General features: G+C 47.9%; 7 protein-coding genes across 7 annotated transcripts; 3 read left to right on the forward strand and 4 right to left on the reverse strand.

Annotated features, from left to right (window-relative positions):
- Positions 1–67: 67 nt before the first annotated feature.
- Positions 68–866, forward strand: F4812DRAFT_415992 (uncharacterized protein). The gene is made up of 2 exons (XM_047933021.1): positions 68–515; positions 586–866. The coding sequence occupies exons 1-2, from the start codon at positions 195–197 to the stop codon at positions 724–726; spliced, it is 462 nt and encodes a 153-aa protein (XP_047794223.1). The 5' UTR covers positions 68–194; the 3' UTR covers positions 727–866.
- On the reverse strand, positions 867–1718 carry F4812DRAFT_415997 (uncharacterized protein). The gene is made up of 4 exons (XM_047933022.1): positions 1490–1718; positions 1407–1422; positions 1230–1292; positions 867–1158 (listed from the first exon to the last, which is right to left on the reverse strand). The coding sequence occupies exons 1-4, from the start codon at positions 1547–1549 to the stop codon at positions 1028–1030; spliced, it is 270 nt and encodes an 89-aa protein (XP_047794224.1). The 5' UTR covers positions 1550–1718; the 3' UTR covers positions 867–1027.
- A 74-nt stretch (positions 1719–1792) lies between these two features.
- F4812DRAFT_415999 (cytochrome c oxidase, subunit VIb) lies at positions 1793–2761 on the forward strand. The gene is given in 5 exon segments (XM_047933023.1): positions 1793–2086; positions 2101–2102; positions 2298–2411; positions 2482–2545; positions 2599–2761. 5 exon segments carry the CDS (start codon positions 1813–1815, stop codon positions 2631–2633), a joined length of 489 nt encoding a protein of 162 aa, XP_047794225.1. The 5' UTR covers positions 1793–1812; the 3' UTR covers positions 2634–2761.
- A 2244-nt stretch (positions 2762–5005) lies between these two features.
- On the reverse strand, positions 5006–6472 carry F4812DRAFT_456014 (uncharacterized protein; the record flags this gene model as incomplete). Its single annotated transcript, XM_047936910.1, has 1 exon — positions 5006–6472. One exon carries the CDS (start codon positions 6470–6472, stop codon positions 5006–5008), a length of 1467 nt encoding a protein of 488 aa, XP_047794226.1.
- A 2131-nt stretch (positions 6473–8603) lies between these two features.
- On the forward strand, positions 8604–9880 carry F4812DRAFT_198856 (CI-B8 domain-containing protein). Its single transcript, XM_047930208.1, has 4 exons — positions 8604–8773; positions 8841–8843; positions 8910–9016; positions 9123–9880. The coding sequence occupies exons 1-4, from the start codon at positions 8735–8737 to the stop codon at positions 9616–9618; spliced, it is 645 nt and encodes a 214-aa protein (XP_047794227.1). The 5' UTR covers positions 8604–8734; the 3' UTR covers positions 9619–9880.
- A 669-nt stretch (positions 9881–10549) lies between these two features.
- Positions 10550–15410, reverse strand: F4812DRAFT_198905 (uncharacterized protein). Its single transcript, XM_047930209.1, has 6 exons — positions 14552–15410; positions 13919–14440; positions 13507–13846; positions 12404–13446; positions 12149–12337; positions 10550–12069 (listed from the first exon to the last, which is right to left on the reverse strand). Exons 1-6 carry the CDS (start codon positions 14843–14845, stop codon positions 10756–10758), a joined length of 3702 nt encoding a protein of 1233 aa, XP_047794228.1. The 5' UTR covers positions 14846–15410; the 3' UTR covers positions 10550–10755.
- Positions 15411–16466: 1056 nt separating this feature from the next.
- Positions 16467–17837, reverse strand: F4812DRAFT_456017 (uncharacterized protein; the record flags this gene model as incomplete). The annotated part of the gene is made up of 1 exon (XM_047936911.1): positions 16467–17837. One exon carries the CDS (start codon positions 17835–17837, stop codon positions 16467–16469), a length of 1371 nt encoding a protein of 456 aa, XP_047794229.1.
- Between the last annotated feature and the right edge of the window lie 833 nt (positions 17838–18670).

Here is an 18670-nt window from a genome sequence, read left to right on the forward strand (position 1 = left end):
GCAGATAACCGAAACTAAAGCTTTGAAGTTTGAGTTCCAACGCTCTGATGTTCCAACTTTCATGCATGTAAGAGGTATCTTATTTGTTAGAACTCAAGTCTCACCCCAAAAACTCACCTATTATATAATACTAGGTCAAAAAGTCACTAAAACACCATCATTCATATAACCCCAAGCTCCAACGGTCATTCAATATGACGGACGCGGCCCGTTGGAAGGCTACCGTATACGTCGGAGGTTTAGCATCTGTTGTCACCACCGCAAATCTTCACGATGCTTTCATCCCTTTTGGTGAAATCGTCGACGTAACTCTACCTAAAAATGATGCGCCAAACTCTACCGAGCCGCATCGCGGGTTTGCCTACGTAGAGTTTGAGGATGCCGAAGACGCCAAAGAAGCAATCGATAACATGGATCAGTCCGAATTATTCGGCAGAGTCCTAAGAGTATCGGCAGCTAAACCTCCAAAGAGCGCGGAAGAAGGACTAGGTAGTAAGACGGCAATCTGGCAACAGGTATATATATTTATATTCTCAACTATGTCGTTGTATCTCAACATATTTACTTTACTAACAAGCAAATCAGGAAGGATGGCTTGCTAAGCATGCCGTCAGCGAGGAAGACAGGGCTGCAGCGGCGGCACCTAGAGCTGGCGAAGATGACAGGCCGGAGGATCCAATGCAGGGACTTGAGGGACTGGATGTCGCTGGACCAAAACCGGAATGAGCCGGGACTAATAGTAGTATCTACGTGAAGTTTCTCAAGTTTCTCAAGTTTCTCGCATAGCGTTGGCGTTAGAAAAGGGATTCCAGGGCACAGAGTGAAAAAAAAAAATCTTTAGGATAGGAGCTTGCGACTGATATCTATACCACGCTTAGTCTCCCATACTTGACATGTCCACTCCTCCGTCGGCTACGTGTAACATATACAGTACTTTACTTCTCTAAATCCCTGAATGCGCCCATCCCCAGTAAGCTCCTTTCGGTTGACCGTAGTTCAACTTTACACTCGTGTGTGTAGAGTTCGCTTAGTGTCCCTCGGTGTGCTCCACGGGGTCATCCTTACGGTTTTGGCGGCTGAGTCTGAGGTTCTTGTCCACAGAGAACTTGCGAAGACTAGAATAGGTAGCGGCAAAGACGGCGAAGCCAACGACAACTCCTAGTCGTATAATCAGTATACATAGACCGTCTCATCCTCGTATAGAGGTCAAGCCGTATAGGTAGACTAACCGAGGGGGATCAGTTCTGCAGGAATTTGTCGCAACTTTCGGAGGCGCTGGGAGACGGTATGGGCTGGCGTATGCGTCAATATTCATATCTCAGTTTTAAAGCATCCCGATGAAAAAGTCTTCTTCGATAATGTAATAGGTTTGAGGCGTCAATGGTTCGCGACGGGTAAGAACATACCGCTCTGATCCTCCTTCTGTTATGGGGGTCATTAGCAAACGTCATAGCTTTTTCGAAAGAAAAAATGATGGAGAAATTCATACGGGAAGAGGAAACATCATGCGCCTGGTGGGCATCATTCTCAAAGCTCGTGTGGCATACATTTTGGGCGAAGTTGAGGGGAGTTTTTTTTTAGTAAAGGAGAATGAATGTAAATTATTTAAGGTCGTAACCAAAGCTAGAATAGGTATATGTCAATGTCCACGTCAAGATTAATCAATGTCAATCAATGGTTAGAATTGATCTTTTGGAAGGTTTTGGGAGGAGCAGCTTCGGTAACTTGGTAGAAGCCACTAGGAGTCACGACCAGTAAAAATACAGAAAATTATCATAGTGGGGTCCCATTCCCCCAAGCGTCCACTATATCATGCCACCGAGGCTTGAGGCAGCTAAAATTAACGGCTCCATGATTCGATTCGGCAAGAAACCAATGGACCCAAGAGCCCAAGAGCTCTCTTTCCAAGCTGCGAACTTCCTTCAGTTAAACATACCTACCTACATCACATCACCACTTTTTTTTTCCCACTTACGAGCTGCCATTGAGCCTTGTCAACATCTTTTTTTCCCGAAAATAAAAATAATTTCAATCTTCAAGATGTCTGACGACGAGCGTGTAACCAAGCCTTTCAAGTTTGTCACTGGTAAGTACATTTCTCCCCTCGAATTCCCTCAGACCTTTTTTTAAACATCCGTTGTGCCGAATTTCTGACAGTAACTAACTAATTGAATTCCGATAGCCGGTATGAACCTCCATCTTTCCCAATTTGGCTTTGGTCGAAGACAACGAGACAATGCGACCCGATTGAAGTGGTGGAATAATATCAAACCGCATTCGCATCTAACTTGCGCCTAGGTGTCGACGCTCGATTCCCCAACCAGAATCAGACCAAGCACTGCTGGCAGAACTACGTCGATTACCACAAGTGCATCAACGCCAAGGGCGAGGACTTCGCCCCGTGCCGTCAGGTAAAACGACCACTTACAAATTGTGCTATCTGGCATAATAAGCTACCTACCTATATACTAACAAGCCAAGTTCTTACTCGCATACCGATCTCTATGCCCGAGCGGATGGTATCAACGATGGGATGAGCAGCGAGGTCAGTAACCGGTCGTCGAAGCGGAAGAGACAAAATACTAATATATACCGCAGAGGCTGGAAACTTCCCCGCCAAGTTGGACGCTTAATTTTTAACGCTATGGTTTTTTTAATGAGCATCCGTTGAATCGGCAAGATTGGACTACTTCTTCGATGTAGTAGTATATTTACTTACTTGAGACTCTAAGCCAGCCAACAAGTAAAGATTCGCTCCAAATCTGACGTTTTATACTCATATGTTTATGTGACCAGTCAAACACAAATTACTTGTTCTCCTCTCGCGATGAGTAGAATCCCAGGCAATACTCCTTTCTTTATGTTGTTTAGATGGCTTACAGCTGGCGAGCGCTACTGGTTCAACAATCTAGACGGAAAGCGGAACATGAAACAAGCTAGATTCCTGAAAAGAATATCGCCAGCCCCCAAAAGACACGGCAACTGGACACTTGCAATTAAGTTTGTACTGCGGAATCCTGCTGGCAAGCCAAGCATAGGTATGTATCTACGGGATCGTTCACCAATGCCTCGTCATCCACGGTTAGTCCTTCCAGAGTGGGGACGGCCCCCCAACATAGTATGCTATCTTCCATAAACAGCATAGATATCTGTGGCCGGTGTGTGTTCTCCCGGGAATTTTACTCTACATCTATCGGCACAGGCACACCACAACAATCCCTTGAGCCCATAGCTATGGCAGAATACCTAATCATTAGACTAGGCAGACTGAGAGAAGTAAAAGATAAAGAATCAGCAATGTGTTACGAAGGGTATTGGTTCATTATGGGCTCATCTTAATGCTACGGATAATAGGCACAGATGATCAGTCATTTTACGCGCATCGACAGGTTCTTACCAGGACAATCAGGCTTTATTCTTCGGGGCCAACACCCCCTTTTTTTTCTAAGATCTATGTCCGTCTTTATCTTTTTTTTTTCTTTTTTTCTTTTGTCAAAGACTTGAGCACTTTGATGAATTGTCTACATTGTTCCTGGCATTTCACGGACGGCGGATGTCGCCACCTGGGATACAATTTCCAGCTAGACTACCTCATTGTCAGGTATACAGAGTGAGTGTCAGGGTCAATGATACAGTCTATTGTAGTGATCTAGTAACGTGTGGCTTTCTAACTTCTTGCGAGGCGGCTGGCTACCTTTTATGTAGACAGTAGAGTCTCATACTAACCTGCTATATCCACATATCCTTAGATCCCCTCTAGTCGTAGAGTAGCAGAGCTGTGATCAACCTTGAAACGCTTAACAACATTCCACGCACGTTGATACTTCGAAATGCTGTAGATCACGTCTCGAATCCGTCCCAGGAATAGCTTCCGCTGTTCATCCGGAATTGCAACATCCGTCGAAGTCGCGTTGTTTGCGCTGGATTCGCCAAGAACCCCTTGGACTTCGTTAATCAGGTCTTTGAAGTATTCTTCCACGGCCGGAGCGTGGGATTCTGCCAGATCAAAGCATTCCCGCGTGATAGCGCGGAGGAAGGCCAAGATAATTCCATCACTAGGTACGCTTACGCGCCTGTCCGTAAATACAAAAGCGTAATCCTTTTTACTCCGCTGGAGGCTTGATATCTCAACTTCAACGGGTTTCTGTCCTTCGCTCTAGCTTCTTTCTTGGCATCGTCGACAGGAGCATCTAGGTCCCAGGAATTGAGAAGACGATATAACGCCTTTCTATTTTCTTCCGTAGCGTCCGGGTCGCCATGTATATCGGACCCAAAACAGGCCCTAACAATGTCGATCGATATGTCTTCACAAGTGGTGCGAAGGACATCGTCCCTCAGATCGCTCTCGGGCCCGGGGGCTGTCGCTTGCGACATCGCACGGCTTTCCGTCGTTATACCACTTTTCCACCTCCTTCACAAGGAGACTGGGCGGATCACCCCGCCTATGCTCCCAGGTCTCTAGGTAAAAAGTATTTGTGTTCTTATCTCTATCCTCGTCCAAGAGCACCGTCATGACTGTTCCGTATCCAGGTCGGGATACGACCAGGCTCAAAGAGTCCATGAGGGTTCTCTTGTCAATAGGTGCGCTCGATATGGTTATGAATTGGTATTTGCGCCTCAGCTTGTAATTTATAGTCTGCCAAAGTTGCAGTGGGTGTGTTGCAGTGAATATGATGCAGTGTATGATATCTAGCATACGACGGCGACATGTTGGCAATTATATACTCAATTATATTTTCTTGGCTGGGTAGAACATGTTCAAGGACTATCTGGTTGTTAAGTATCAGATGTCAAACATGGAAAAACAAATTAGATGTCTGCATGTAAGGATAAAGGGTGTGTTTATATGTATAGCTATGGTTCTTCGAGCTTTCTTAGTTAAAGTTCCTTGCGGAACAACGAAATTGTTACCTATCTTCTAGTCTACCTCAAGACAAATTCGCCTAATTCTATATCCAGTATTGACAGCTTGTATTAATCAAACGACGAGTATTTTTATGGAACCCTACGATTGACCATTGTTACAGATGGGATATTCCCGTCTGGGTGACAAAAAAGTATCTTTGATATCAGGGCAGTCCGTCTGTGTAGAACCCGATTTATCCGTCCCCGGTTGAGTTACCAGTTCCGCCATCTTCTCGTGTAAGAGTTTCAACTTTTTAGCCAATCGCTTTTGGTTCTGCTCAGATCGAAACTCAGGAGGCTTCCATTTGGGATATAGCTTCATGTGGGATCGTCTCATACGGAACTCAGACGTCATGCTACTCAGGATATGATGGCAGAGCCAGCAAGGACATTTGCTGCGTCCGATATAGTCAAAAAATGTCTCCTTGCCGTCAAAATCTAGTAAAAGCTCTAGAATCTGCATTTCGCAATGCTTCCAATACTCAACCTCGCCACCATATATTTTAGAGCGTTTTTTCATCCTTTTAATTTTGGTCTTATAAGATGATTCTTTTTTCGTCTCATCGAAAATCCCTTTGCCGTTGATCTTGAGAATCTCTGGCTTGGGAAATTGTTTCATGGAAGAAGAGGGTTGGTCTAAATTGAACTTTATATTCAGAGTAGTCGAGTTGTGTTGGGCTCTGAAGTATGCAATATCATACCAAGCGCGGCGGTAATTTGCAAGGCTGTAAATGAGGTGTTCAATTCTATTTGAGAACTGATACTCCCTTTTAAACTCACCTTTCAAGGTATTAAACCGTTCTTTCATATCAGTACCATGAGATTCTGCTAACTTGAAACATAATTCCGTGATCTTATGCAAGGACGTCGCTCTGTCACGGGTTCTTAAAAACTTTTTGAATTCCCGAAGGACTTCCAATATTATATCATTTCCAGCTTCAGTCGTGTGAGGATTGGAGTTTTTATCTATGGCGCGTTTTAAGGCATCCGACAATGCAGATATCTTTTGGCTTTTGTTACGCCTACCAAACCCATTCCTTATGAGTAATGAAATTCCCTGGTGACAATTATGGAGTATAATTTCCCATAACGTGTCGTTACGGTCTAGTTCTAATACGTCTTTAGTGGCATCTCCGGGTTCATCCGCAAACCACTCTTCAATAGCCTTGGAAATGTGAACAAGCTCGCTATATGAAGGATAATTCTTACGCACGTGAAGAGTGTATTTATTCGGATCCTTATCACTCCACTCCATTGCTACTGCAACGACTCCTCGGCCACCTGGTTGAGTGAAGATGAAAGCAAAAGAGTCAAGAAGATTTTCCCCCAACTTCTTTTTAATACCGTTTTCCATGGAACCCCCAATTAAGCGATGTATTGAATGCGGAAGCTTATGTGAGGTTTGTCCGTCTAAGAATACTGGCATGACATCTTCGTTTTCACGTTGCTGTATTTGCTTACTCTGGATTATAGATGCGTTGTTATAGAACTCATCTTTGGAAACACCCGCTCTTTCGAATACTTTATCAGAATTGCCTGCGTTCTGCCCGCTTGAGTTTCGTGACATGGTTTAAGGTAACTGTAGTCGTTATGATATGTTGTTTTGTTGCTTCTCTTTTTTTTTTTTCAAGGGGAACGACTTGTATAAGGTTAATACTCACCTCATAAAGATACACTTGCTAGCGTTTCATAATTAACGGTAGTTAGGCTATCCATAGCACTGCTTAGACATTTCGATGTCCATATAAGGGGGGTCCTTTAGCGACATGAGACACTGGCGAATGATGTTACATGTTGCAACGAATTAGCCTTCGACTTAACACAATACAAAAGAAATGTTGAGTTATAGTATATTAGCATGGCTAAGGTACGCATGTATGGCATAGTGACGTGGTATTTCATGTCTCTTAGAGGGTTGTGTCAAATTTCGTTTCAAAATGTCGTATATTTAAGCCACCTGACATACCCAATGGATAGCACGGAGGGAAGGGTGGTTATTGTTCGGTTTTATTTGGCCCCTTGGTGGATATAACATCAATTTAGCTGTAACGATAGCATTAGATATCATAAGATATGGTCAGAGAACTGACGGAATTATGATACTGTATGGAATAACATGCGTTCGCTGATGTCTATCATAGCTCGTATGACGCGTTTTTATTTTTATTTATCAATCTTTCCTTCTTACTCCTATTACCCCGAGACAACATTTTTAAAAAAGGGTCTGTAGAGAATAGATGGGTGGAAGAGATGCGTGGGAGTGTAGGGAAATGCGTGTAGGTATTTGTGTTGAAGAAAATATCGAAGAGGGAGAATGTAAGTGCCTCTTAATGATAAGAATAAAAATGAAGTATTGAAAATTCTAAAAAAAAAATTAATAATAATAATAAAAAAATAAAGAATTAAACAAAAAACCCTCCTCAACGCCCAGCCTATGACTTTGGTTACCGGTCATAGCTACTGCGCGCCCCTACTTTCGATCCTGGGGTATTTCTTCGCGACTAATCGGCCTCGCTAGGCGATAGGAGTCATATCGCCATCCTCGCAGGGGAACGTGTCGTTTCTGGAATCAGTTGAGAGTCGCTAAACCCCTCCCCAGCTGGAATCGAACGGTGGCCTCTAGGACTTACGTGACTCTCGGGCGTTGCCTAGCCCGCTCGACCAACTGATTCTCGGTATGATAGTGTGCTTCGTTTTTGGGCATTATATAAGCCTTCGTTTCGTTGCCTAGGCGTTGAGGTACGCACCTGTTTGTTCGCTGCCGGCGCGGTAACCATGGTACGTGTATGTTTGCATCTGCTGCAGGCCAAATTTTGCGCTGCCACCACCTGGTAAGTCCCAACTGGCAACGGCGACCCCTCGATGGTACGTGATTCATTAATTAGGGGGAGTTCTACAGTCGAAATAACACATAGGTGCGTTATCACATATCTCTAGTTGAGCAGATTAATTCAAACCGTTTTATTTACATTTTCCTGAAAGTGTCTGCCCCAAGTAATATTGAGCCAACTTTCCCCTGAGCATACGTGGATTCTAACCGAGATTCTTCGTCCTTGTCCATTATTTTACCCAACATGGCACATAATAGGTACGCCATTTCATTTGGACATATGAAGTAATTTGAGACGATTCAGGAAGATATTTCTTAACTTCTAAAATAATTATTGTGACAAAGGTGAAGGAAGATGTACCTAATATCCCAACAGATATCTAAAGCGGTGATTGTGCTAGAAGAACTAGGTACCTAGATAATTTGTTCTTAGCGATTTTGATTTATTAACTGTAAACAAGAAACTTAGCTAGAATGTATTCTATTGAAGCAGAACTATGTAATCTACATCACCACCCACCATCGGAACTACTACCTACAGGATTCATAGGTAAACAATATACCTACACCATATAAGTACTCATCACGAGAAGAATGTTGAATATGTAATAGCTATCCAAGTTGTAAGGCATGTTGAAATATGCTGTCGTAATGAAACTACACTATATATTTAATTTTCCTTAATCCCCCCTTTTCATCCATCTCAGTATTAACGAAAAAAAGGGGGGAGGTTGAAATTATATGGGTCATACATCCTTTTTTAAGGATAATCCCGAATAATGAATTCGGAGTATTTAGCGGCCCGCACTTTTCAACCAGGTCGGGAAGCGGGCACCTGGCAGTGGGACCTGGGCACATGCACCTGTTCGGCTGTTCCCCCCCAAAATTTCAATGCGCGCAACTTGCGAACGCCGAACTTAATACAACTTTCGATCTTGCGCCAGCCAAATTGAAAACTTGATAGCGAGCTGAGCAGAAGCTCGCAGGGAGGTTGCCAAGATGGTGAATCCAGGAAAGCGGATGCACATACTGCAAGCCGTAAGTATAAATTCTTGTTTGATTTGCAATTGTTTTGTTGCTAACTTATTTTTTTTGGTCTTTTTAGAAGGTAAAGCGCATAACCGACTGAAATATATAAAGCTCGCAATGAATGTTCTGATGCGAGCGTCTCTAGCTATTGGCATTACGGCATGGCCCCGGAGCAGCAATATTACCACCCGAGATCACGCGGATACATATGGACTTTGCGTTGAAGTGGAATGATGGACACTTCGGTCCAAGGTATGGTTTATGGCTTACCTTGAATGTGCTAATTCTGAATACACTCACTCCATTTCTATGGTCAATTGCTGACTCGCACTTCACCTTTTTTTCCCTCCGAGTATAGGAAATTCTGGAGGACCTGCCTCCCACGTCTGAAATATTGGAATCCCGCCGTACCCATGCTCGTAAACCGGACGCCAGATCAATCAGCCCCGGCCAAGATGTCCATCTACTTCCGACAAGCTGCGCTGACCTCCGATACCCCTTCCGCCTTAACCACCAAGCTCAGTCAACTGCCTCTAGCGCAGCAACCGCACTCGAGTGTTTCGAATGAGCACCCGGCGCCCGAGCCCGAAGAAGGCGAGCGTGTCGTGACGATAGACATGAAGAACGTGCACTCGGACCAGATCCTTACTGAATTCATGAGCAAGACTGGCGCTACCCCCGTTCACCCGACGCCCGACGAGCTGGTCGAGATGCGGCAAATCGAGGAGCTCAAGGAGAAGGCTGCCTTCGACCGGGCTGTCATGAAGAAGTACATCGACGATAAGAAGCGCGAGGAGCGTATGTTGGCTCTAGCTCGCCAAGAGGCCGATGCTATCAAGATGGCCAACGATTAAGATTAATGGGGACGGGCCACTAATTCCTCCTCCCCCTTGTCTATTCTACTTTAGGCCGGAGAAGAAAATTTTTTTCTTCTTCTTTTCCGCCCCAATAAAAAGTAGCCGGATATATAAAGCTGGCCGAGAGCAGCTACTACAAAGTCTACAACACATCTATCGAGAAGATTTCCTCCGCGTTCGACTCGATACTCTCTCTACCTGTACCAAGACGTGTATCATACGCAAAACAAATACTAGGCGCATAAGACCCCCGGGGATATATATGTATATGGAGAAAAGGAAGTATATAACTGCGCCTCCCGCAAGAATACGGCGTCCATGATGGGACGCCTATCTCTCAGGTACTGAATGAATAAAAATCAAACAGAAAAGTCACAAGAATCAGAAGAAATTCGACGTCTCTTTCCTCTCTTCTCTTCTCTACTCTCTCCCCTGTTACCCAATCCCAATTTTCTTTATATTTGTTTGTCTACAAATAACCAACTCCTTGCATACACTCTGAGATATCTGCCCTGATCCCCATGGCTTATCTCAATTTTGCGTCAAGGAAGAGCGAATATCATGACCACATCCTATTCCCCGTGACCTCCTTTGCTCCTAAAGGTATACGGTTTATCTTGCTGGCCTACACGTTTTTTTTTTTATACATTAAAGACCTAGGTGGATTCTTCCAAGGTACCTATAGTACCTATATATCAATCTTGTTCTTCGAGATGCTCTAACTATGAGCTGTTCTCTAAATATACGCGGTCCTCAAGTTAGGTAGGTCCATCTCTAGCTACCTGAGATGTGTAACATGAGGCTCGTATATCGGACGGCTTTGATCAAGCCATATACTAGCAATCATCCTGTGATCTCTATATCAGTCGCATTTTGTTCCTATTCGTAATATCATGGTGATCTGAGAATATATCCTAAATTACTACATTTCGATTTCGTGTCTCATGCTATAAACTCAAACATGTGTCAAGTACCTCTAACACGACACGACACATTATTGATACATCCTCCCTGAAATGCCATCTCCTTTCCATGCCTAAGCCTTCGCCTATATTGCCTAACCCACAACCCCCCCCAATATCACAAAGAAAAACTAAACCCAACCTCTTCTTACACCTACACCTACATCCATACCTACACCTCCGTCTCAACATCCGGCTGCCTCCCGCTCAGCGCGCCCATCCGCGTAACCCTCCTAACCGCGAACTTGGCCTCGTCCTTGGCGAACTGCGCGTTCCGCAGCGGCCGCCACTGCATCAGCCCCCGGTGCTGCCGGTGCAGGTCCCGGCTGCGCTCCTTGTAGCTCTTGTACTGCGCGATCGGGTTCAGACTACTGGCTCGGCTGTGCGTCGACGATGTAGAGGTGGTGCCTGCGCTGCTGCTGCCGTCGCTCGTGCTCGGTCGGCCGGGAGCATCGGCGTCGTCGTTGCTTGCGCGGGGGGGCGCGGTGGTCGCGTCTTGCACGCCGAGCTCGTCTTTGCTTTGGTCGGGCTCGGCGGTTGCCGCGGGGTCGTGGGAGAGGGGCATGGGCGTGGGCTCGTCCGTGGTGTCTTGGATGTCCGGGATGTCTTCCGAGTCCGCGTCCGTTTCGTATTCCGACTCGTCGCGGCCCTCGCGGCCCGTCATGATATCCGCGGGATCCTGGCCAAAGGCCCCGGTCCAGTCCGTGCCGTCCCGCGCGAGCCACTTCCGGCGCTCTTTCTCGGGGGCCGCGGCGAGGACGTCGCGAGTCTTGGTCAGGGACTCCTCGTGGAGCTTCTGCACGGTGGGCGGGAGCTCCTTGGTGACCTCCTCCTTGCGCACGCCCTCGGCGAAGCAAGCCTCCCAGGTCTCGATGGTCTCGCGGGAGTCGTTGTCGCTGACGAAGCGCAGGTGGTCGCGGTCGGTACCGGCCTTGAAGCGGCCGCGGAACCGCAACCTGCCGACCTCTTCGATCTGGAGGTCTGGCACCGCCCGGAAGTTGTCCTGCGTGATGTAGTTCTGCGCCAGCCGCGTCGCGTTGTTGCACCTCCACACGGGGATGTCGAAGTCCCCCTCTTCGCTGTCGACCAGCTCCTGCAGCCACACCGCCGCGAAGTGTTCCGCGTGCCGCTTCCCGGGCTGGTGGAACTCGAAGAAGACGGGCGACCGGTAGCGGTATCGCACGGGGAGACGGGGGCGCGGGTTGTTGGTCGCGCCGCTGATGTCCCAGTTCAGGACGTCGCCTTCTGCCGAGCATTGCTCTCGCTTGACTGTTGCGGAACTGCCTCCCGTTCGTAGCTTTAGCTTTACTTTGCCCTTGCCTGAACCGGTGAAGGTCGAAGTGATCTGGTCCGAGGTGAATTCGAACGTGCCGACATCCCAACCCAGTTGTGAAGGTGGGAGTTTCAGCCCGACGGATCGGAATAGCAGAGAGATGCGAATTCTTCCAAAGCCGATTCCACCGTCCAATGGGTACCATCGCGTGACCTACACCCTGACATCAGCACTCAGCCCGAAGGGGGACGAGGGGGAAGGTGAGATAAAATAGAAAGTACGCTCAACTCACCTGGCTCCTCGTCTGCATAAGGTCAGAGATCTTCAAAGGAACAACACCGATGATAGGATCGTGCTGCCTATTACGCGAGTCGCGCACGGTAACTGTAACGATCGCGGACCTCCAATCCCTAACGAATCGCTCGGTACCGGCGTTGAAGATGGGCTTGGAGGAGACCACTTTCGTGCGAGTCTTGTAGACCTGCGGGGCATATTAGCAGCAGCACAGCGTAGTTGGGCACCGCCCGAGGGAGGGGGAGAAGCGTACCAGTTCGTCGTTGAGCAACATGGTGCAGTACGCGCTCGGCAGCTTCTTGCTCGACTCCTCCTTGATCTCGCCCGCGTCCCGCGCCGGCTCGTATTCCTTCGGCCCTTTCCTCTTCCCGCCCTCCGAGCCCTTGACGTTGGCCAGCTCGAGGTTGACGATCTGGTGGACGACGATGCTGAGGATACCGGAGGGCCATAGCGGGTCCGGAGGCGTGTGCACGACGGCGTCTTCCTCTTCATTTTGGATGGTGCCCGACTCGTCTTGTAGTTCCTTTTTGTCGCGAATCTCCTTCGGTAGGGTGATGTCCTTGCCGTCTGTACGCAAGCTGGGCCGGAACTCCGTCTTGGTGAAATAGCCCACTTCCCAATGCAGCTCGCCCGGCATACTGCTCTCAGCCTTGACGCCACGCAGTTTAGAAACTTGCTGGTACATCTTTCCGGGGTGCTGGATCAGCTTCTGCAGCGAGAGCTCGACTTTTCCGACTACATCGTCGGCACTGGAACGATCGCTATCCCAAAGTTCCATCGATAGCTGCTCATCCGCTTTGATGAGGTCGGGGGTCACGGATAGTGCGCAGCTCTCCTCGAAAATGGGGTTGAGGTCGTCTTGGATGACACGGGTACAGTACATAGGCTTACCGAACTTGGAGAAGCTGACGGTGATATAGGGGTCGGATCCACCGCCCTCGGAGCCCCGACGGTCCTGCTTCGACAGACCAACAGCCTTGTGGATGCGGATGAACAGTATACCCAAAGCCTGGGTTTCCTTCTGGATGTCGTCTCCGGAAAGCATCTTGGCGAGGTCGAGAGTGAGAGACTTCGGCGCGACGTACATGCTAGCAGCGGCTTTGATGGCCCAGTTGACGAAGTTAGAAATCACCGGTAGGTTTAGAATGTTGACTCCGCGCTCGATCATCGGGGTACATCCGGCTTCGACTTTAGGGACTCCCATAAGCGTGATTGTGACGGTCTTAAGGAACGGCGGCTCGGGAGCCATCTGGAGTCTTAGTCGTACGGTTCCCACCAATCCCGTCAATTCGACCCCTTGACATAGTTAGCGGTTGAATCAGAGCTTGACTTTCACAAGCCAACGCAGCGACTTACAGATAGGAAGGGGGATACCGAATAATCCCTTGATACCAAGGTAGAAAACCAACTGCATGCCCATATTCTGAGCCTTTGCCGATACATTACCGGTTGTAGGTTTGGCGTGGTAAGCAAAGGAGGCTTCCAAATTGTAGTAATCGCCGCCCTCCTCGTCAGCGGCGAGCTCGTGCGGATCCTTGACCTTTTCGTTCTCCTTATGCATCTCGTCCTTGATCTCCTTCATGTGGTTATCCGGAAGGGCTCGCAGGCTTAGGATCCGAATCGGGTTGTTGCCCTGGTTGATATCGGCCACCTTGACGTTCTCGATGATGCCCGGTACGGAAGCTTGCATGACGTCCTAACGTTTCTGTTAGTAGGCATTTTCTTTTATTGTTGGATATTGGTAGGTAGGTATTTGAAGTCGACGTACTTCAAGCGTGTCGGCTACAGCGGCGAACATATCCGGGTTGATCAAACCCCAGATAATGCCGAGCAGAGTATTCATCCACTCGACGGACTCGGGGATCAAGTTCGCGACGGCCGTTTCGCCGCGCTTCTGCTCGCTCGACCACTCGATATCCCGGCCCCGCCGGACCAAGTCCTTCATCCATAGGAAAGTGCCGGAAGCCACGCAGATAGCCAGGGGGATCAAACCCAGCAGCCTGCCTCCGAAGAACTTGCCTGTGAAGATAATGCTGAAGAAGATGCCGATACACAGCACCGTCGCCCGCTGCTCTATAACGGCGAACATCGGCTCGTAGCTCACAGACGGCGTCGGGTGGAAGAGGATATTGGTCTTCTCCCCGTGGATCGGCACGTCCGAGGTGGCCCCCGTAGCTACCGGGTCCGGAGGCGCTGTTATGTCCTGGGCTTTCCTGTATTCTTCTCCCGACTGCGTTGCGTCTGTTTTTACCGTCGTATCCTTGCCCAGGTTTGAGTTTGGTACTGAAAGCTAACCAGCGGTGATATTAGTTAGTTTAGGTACGTTGTCTATAGTTCATCTCTTTTTATTTCTAGTTTCTTTTTTTGTTTGTTGGTTGGTTTCTTTCTCTTTGTAACGTACCTGAGGATCCTGCACGGCCTTCATGAAATCGGTGTTGACGTCGTCGATAGTGACTTTGTTACCGGTGACGGGATCCGTAACCACCCTGCCCTTCCCCCTATACTGCTCGACGTCGCTCTGGAGGTGGTCTTGGATATCCCCATTCTTCCTGTTCGTCTTGGACTGGGCGTCGATTTTGGCGTCTCGCTCCTTCTTGTCCCGGTCAAGAGAGGCGACGAATTGTTTTATGTTGGGGACCCGGTTGAGCCCAGAGTAGTGGCCGCCCGGGTAGTGGTGTTCCTGCTCGGAAGCCATGGTGTGCGGGATCTATATAGGTATTACAGGGAGGAGAAGGGTATATGACGCATGGGATAGCTTAGGTATCTTCAAGGTTCTCTTTAAGGGGGAGGGATAATAGTAATTGTTAACCATATGAGAAATAGTGAATGAGTTGCTTCCCACCCCTCGTTCATTCCGCCAACTAGAGAACAGCAGTAGTATAAGAAACCTCTTATACGAATGATTAGGAATTACGAAGAGGAGCAAGGGAAGAATGGGAGGACTAGAAGCTAGATTATAGATGAGTTAGACCTTCTAATAGTACTACTAAACTCTTAAAACAAGACCTGTCTTTTAGCCAGACCGAACAAGTTTACATCATATTTCCAAACGCGTTTGTCTCTTTCAGCTGCTGCTGCTGCTGCTGCTGCTGCTGCTGAGAAAAAAAAAAGAAAAAAAGTCCAAGATTGAATGGTTGATGCGGAATAGAAGTGTATGACGTAGGTGGATGCAAGCTAAGAAAGTCTTTGCGTTCTTACTATGAGGTAGGTACCTCTTCCAAGGCCTAGATGCCCCACTCCAATACTCCCATCTAGCCCTACCTACCTAGTTGCGACTTGCAACCATACATAGAGGTACACAGTACAATACATTTGCGATGTTATTTATCTTGGCCCAGATGCCATAGGGCTTCTTGGCGATGCGAACCATCAAGCTGGGACGAAAGTCCATGTTGCTTGCTTGTTTTGATTATCTTGTTTTCTGTCAGGTATATCCCGTTCGGTCCCTGATAAGCTTGTAGCATCTTGGTCTTAGGAATTGTCTAACCTTGGTATAATGTTAGGTATCACTTAGTCACAACAAGAACACCATTTATTTCAAAACTCAGCTTGCTTCTTCTACCTAACCTCTACATCCACGTACGTACGTAGTGTAGTATTGATACGCCAAGCTGGCCAAGGGCCGTAGATTGGCGAGCGAAAAGACATGCTTGCCGTGGCTGCTCCCCTTCTGCAACGTGGGCGAGTGGGGAGGGGGGAGGGGGGAGGAGAAAAGAAAAGCACTGACAAGATCTACGACAAGGGTTAAGACAAGCTTGCGTCATTCGCCTTCTGAACCAACAACATAATCAAGTTTGATACATGCGTGCTTCGGATTTCCGGTGCCTCGAATCTCGCAAACTGTTCCCGAACAGGGATGAAGGGATTCATAAGTTTATATATTTAAACTTGCATGAGGCTGTTGTCTTTCACCCACGGCAATGCGGCTACTAGTTTTCAATATAGCATTCGCTGTTTAATAAATAGTAGCTTAATTAATATAGTGGTTGTACCGACAGGAACATTTTCACCTAAATTTAACAAAATAACAACGGTCACAAGCATAGTATTGACTTCAATGCTGAATCCTATTTAAATGTTTATACTCATATTCGCATTCTCGTGTAATCATCATATGTTTCGCTATGCCAAGCTGTGAATTACGCAATGCGATAATATCGAAGAAAAAAAAACGCCTACGCTGACCCAATCAGGCCGCCCAGTGCACTCGTGTTCCTCGCGGTATATGCATTTAATACCTTTCCCTCATTCCTATGTGCCAAAGCCCCAACTATATTCATCCACTGGCTTGGGGGCTCGCCCCTAACCAATTTCTATTACTGCTTGCCGCTCACTAGATCGGGCGGGATTGGTGAGTCCCTCCTGCTTCCCGTCTCAGGGTCGATCAAGTCCGCAGGATCAAGATTCCCTACTTTAGAAGGGGCCGTAGCAAGCGTAGTCCCTGTTGACGTCTTCATTTCCAACTCGATATCGGGCGGTGTTGTAGCTCTACTCGATGATATGCTGCTCGAATCGGACATCTCAATATCCATCTCCTCCCTTGCCAAGTCCGAGCTCGACTCCACAGACTCAAAGCTAATTTGAACCGCTGTCTGGGGTTCAGATAAGGTTGTATTCGTATGGCCAGCCGTGGACAGCGGGGGAAGAAATGGTGCTGAAGGTCTAGGCGTAGATTCTTCTACAGCGGCCTTAAGAGCAGCTATAGCACCGCTCTCTTTCTCCTCGTCATCTTGGCCGATAGTCCAAACCCACTTTCTCTTTTTCTCCTTCCTCTTGCGCTTGCGAATCCCATCTGGCCTTGGGGAGGTAATCGGCGTCTCCGTGCCTAATCCTGTCATACGCCTCCGCATCTCCTCGAAAGGACCAGGGGTCTCTCCGCCGTCTCGTGTTTCGCTCCCTGTATATGCCAATGCAAGATCAAGTATCATGTCTGAGTCCTCAGCAGCTGGCGAAGGCGTATACGGAGATGCATCTTCTGCGAGCAGTTCGACATGGGACTTGATATACTTCTCGGTCGTGATAGTTTGTGTCAGCGGAGATAAATACCCCACGTGCCTGGCCGCCTTTTCCTGCAGTCTGCGGGACTGCCTCCGCGGTGATATCGGTGATTTGTCACTTGCGGGCGCCAAAGGTGAGTTTCGCAATATGCTATGAAGAGATTTATTGTGGCTGTATGGCGCCTTGGCGGGAGATGCGAAAGGCGCGTAAACTACTCGACGCCGGGTTTGAGTAGGGGAGTATAAAGATTCCTGTTTGTTTACATCGCCAGGTGCGAATGTGTAATTGTTAGAAGACTCGACGGCCCCAGCAGACAACGGAGGTGTCGATGTCATGGTACTCGGAAATACCATGTCTATCTGCTGAGATGGAGAGACAGGATTAGCAGAAAGAGGAGTGTCCGGCAACGTTGCGGCGTAAGGTATTTCTACCCTTGGCCTGCGAGCTTTGAGAGACTCGGGGTCTGTTTGAAGCTTTAAGGGTTGGAGAAGATTGATAGCCGTTATAGGAGTCGACTGAGTCGGCGTCGACCTTTCAATAGCGGTGACGTATAAGTTGGTGAGAGTATTAAAAGCCGTGGGCGATCTAGGGTCAACATTCGCTAAGGAACCTTTCGCTCTGCCGGGTCCCGGCGAAGGTTTGGTTTGAAGAGACAATCGGGGCCTCTTGGATATCTCGGTACCTGCCATGGTGATGATGGTCTTGCAAACTTATTCCGTCCTGATCCAATCTCTACAAGTCCCACGAACAAGGACACGGGAATATATGGGAGGTTTGTTGATGGTGCCACTCAGTCTGAGCTGCCAGCAGGCGAGGGCTTCCGAGCAACTTGGCCACCAACCAAGGCGTATTGGAAGTAATAAGTGTAAAGTCGAAGTAAGATAAACGCCGGTAGAGGGGGTAGGGCGGCTAGAGAATATATGTTGGCTTCAAGAAACCGACAAGTCCGATGGCGTGGGAATGGAGGGTAGGATTAGCCAGTAACCCGTCGAGAAATGGAACTAACGCAAAATGCAGTGTGAGGCAACAATACCCCGGAAGCAAGAAGAGGGCGAAAGAAGGGATTGGGCAAGAAATATACACAGAACTAGAGTATCTCCGACCAATGTCGTCAGAGGAACTTAAAGACAAACATAACTGGGCTCAACCATTAGTAGGTTGATTGTGACAGTGAAATGCAGTCACTTTTACACCCGAAGCGCTGGTTGGCTATAAAAGGTCACGAAGACTCAAGAAAGGGAGGGATGACTGAAGACGCAAGCGCCGACGTGCCCCTGCTTCCTGCGCGATCCTGGCTAAGTATAGCCAATGGTGAATATAGTTAGGTCGGCTAATGGGCCACATATCGTGTGCCATTGCCGCCTCTGGCTTATCCCAGCGCCTATCCCCTTTCCATCTATTCATGTCGATAGCAAGAAGCCTTTCCCCCCGCATCTTGGAGGAAACACTGTTTTGCAGATAGGCCAGGTAGTAAGAACCTGCCTGCTAAAGCGGTGAAACTAAAACAAGCAGCGTGGGGATC

This window comes from Daldinia caldariorum, assembly GCF_022478825.1.
Source record: "Daldinia caldariorum strain CBS 122874 unplaced genomic scaffold F4812scaffold_2, whole genome shotgun sequence".
NCBI classification, from domain to species: Eukaryota; Fungi; Ascomycota; class Sordariomycetes; order Xylariales; family Hypoxylaceae; genus Daldinia; species Daldinia caldariorum.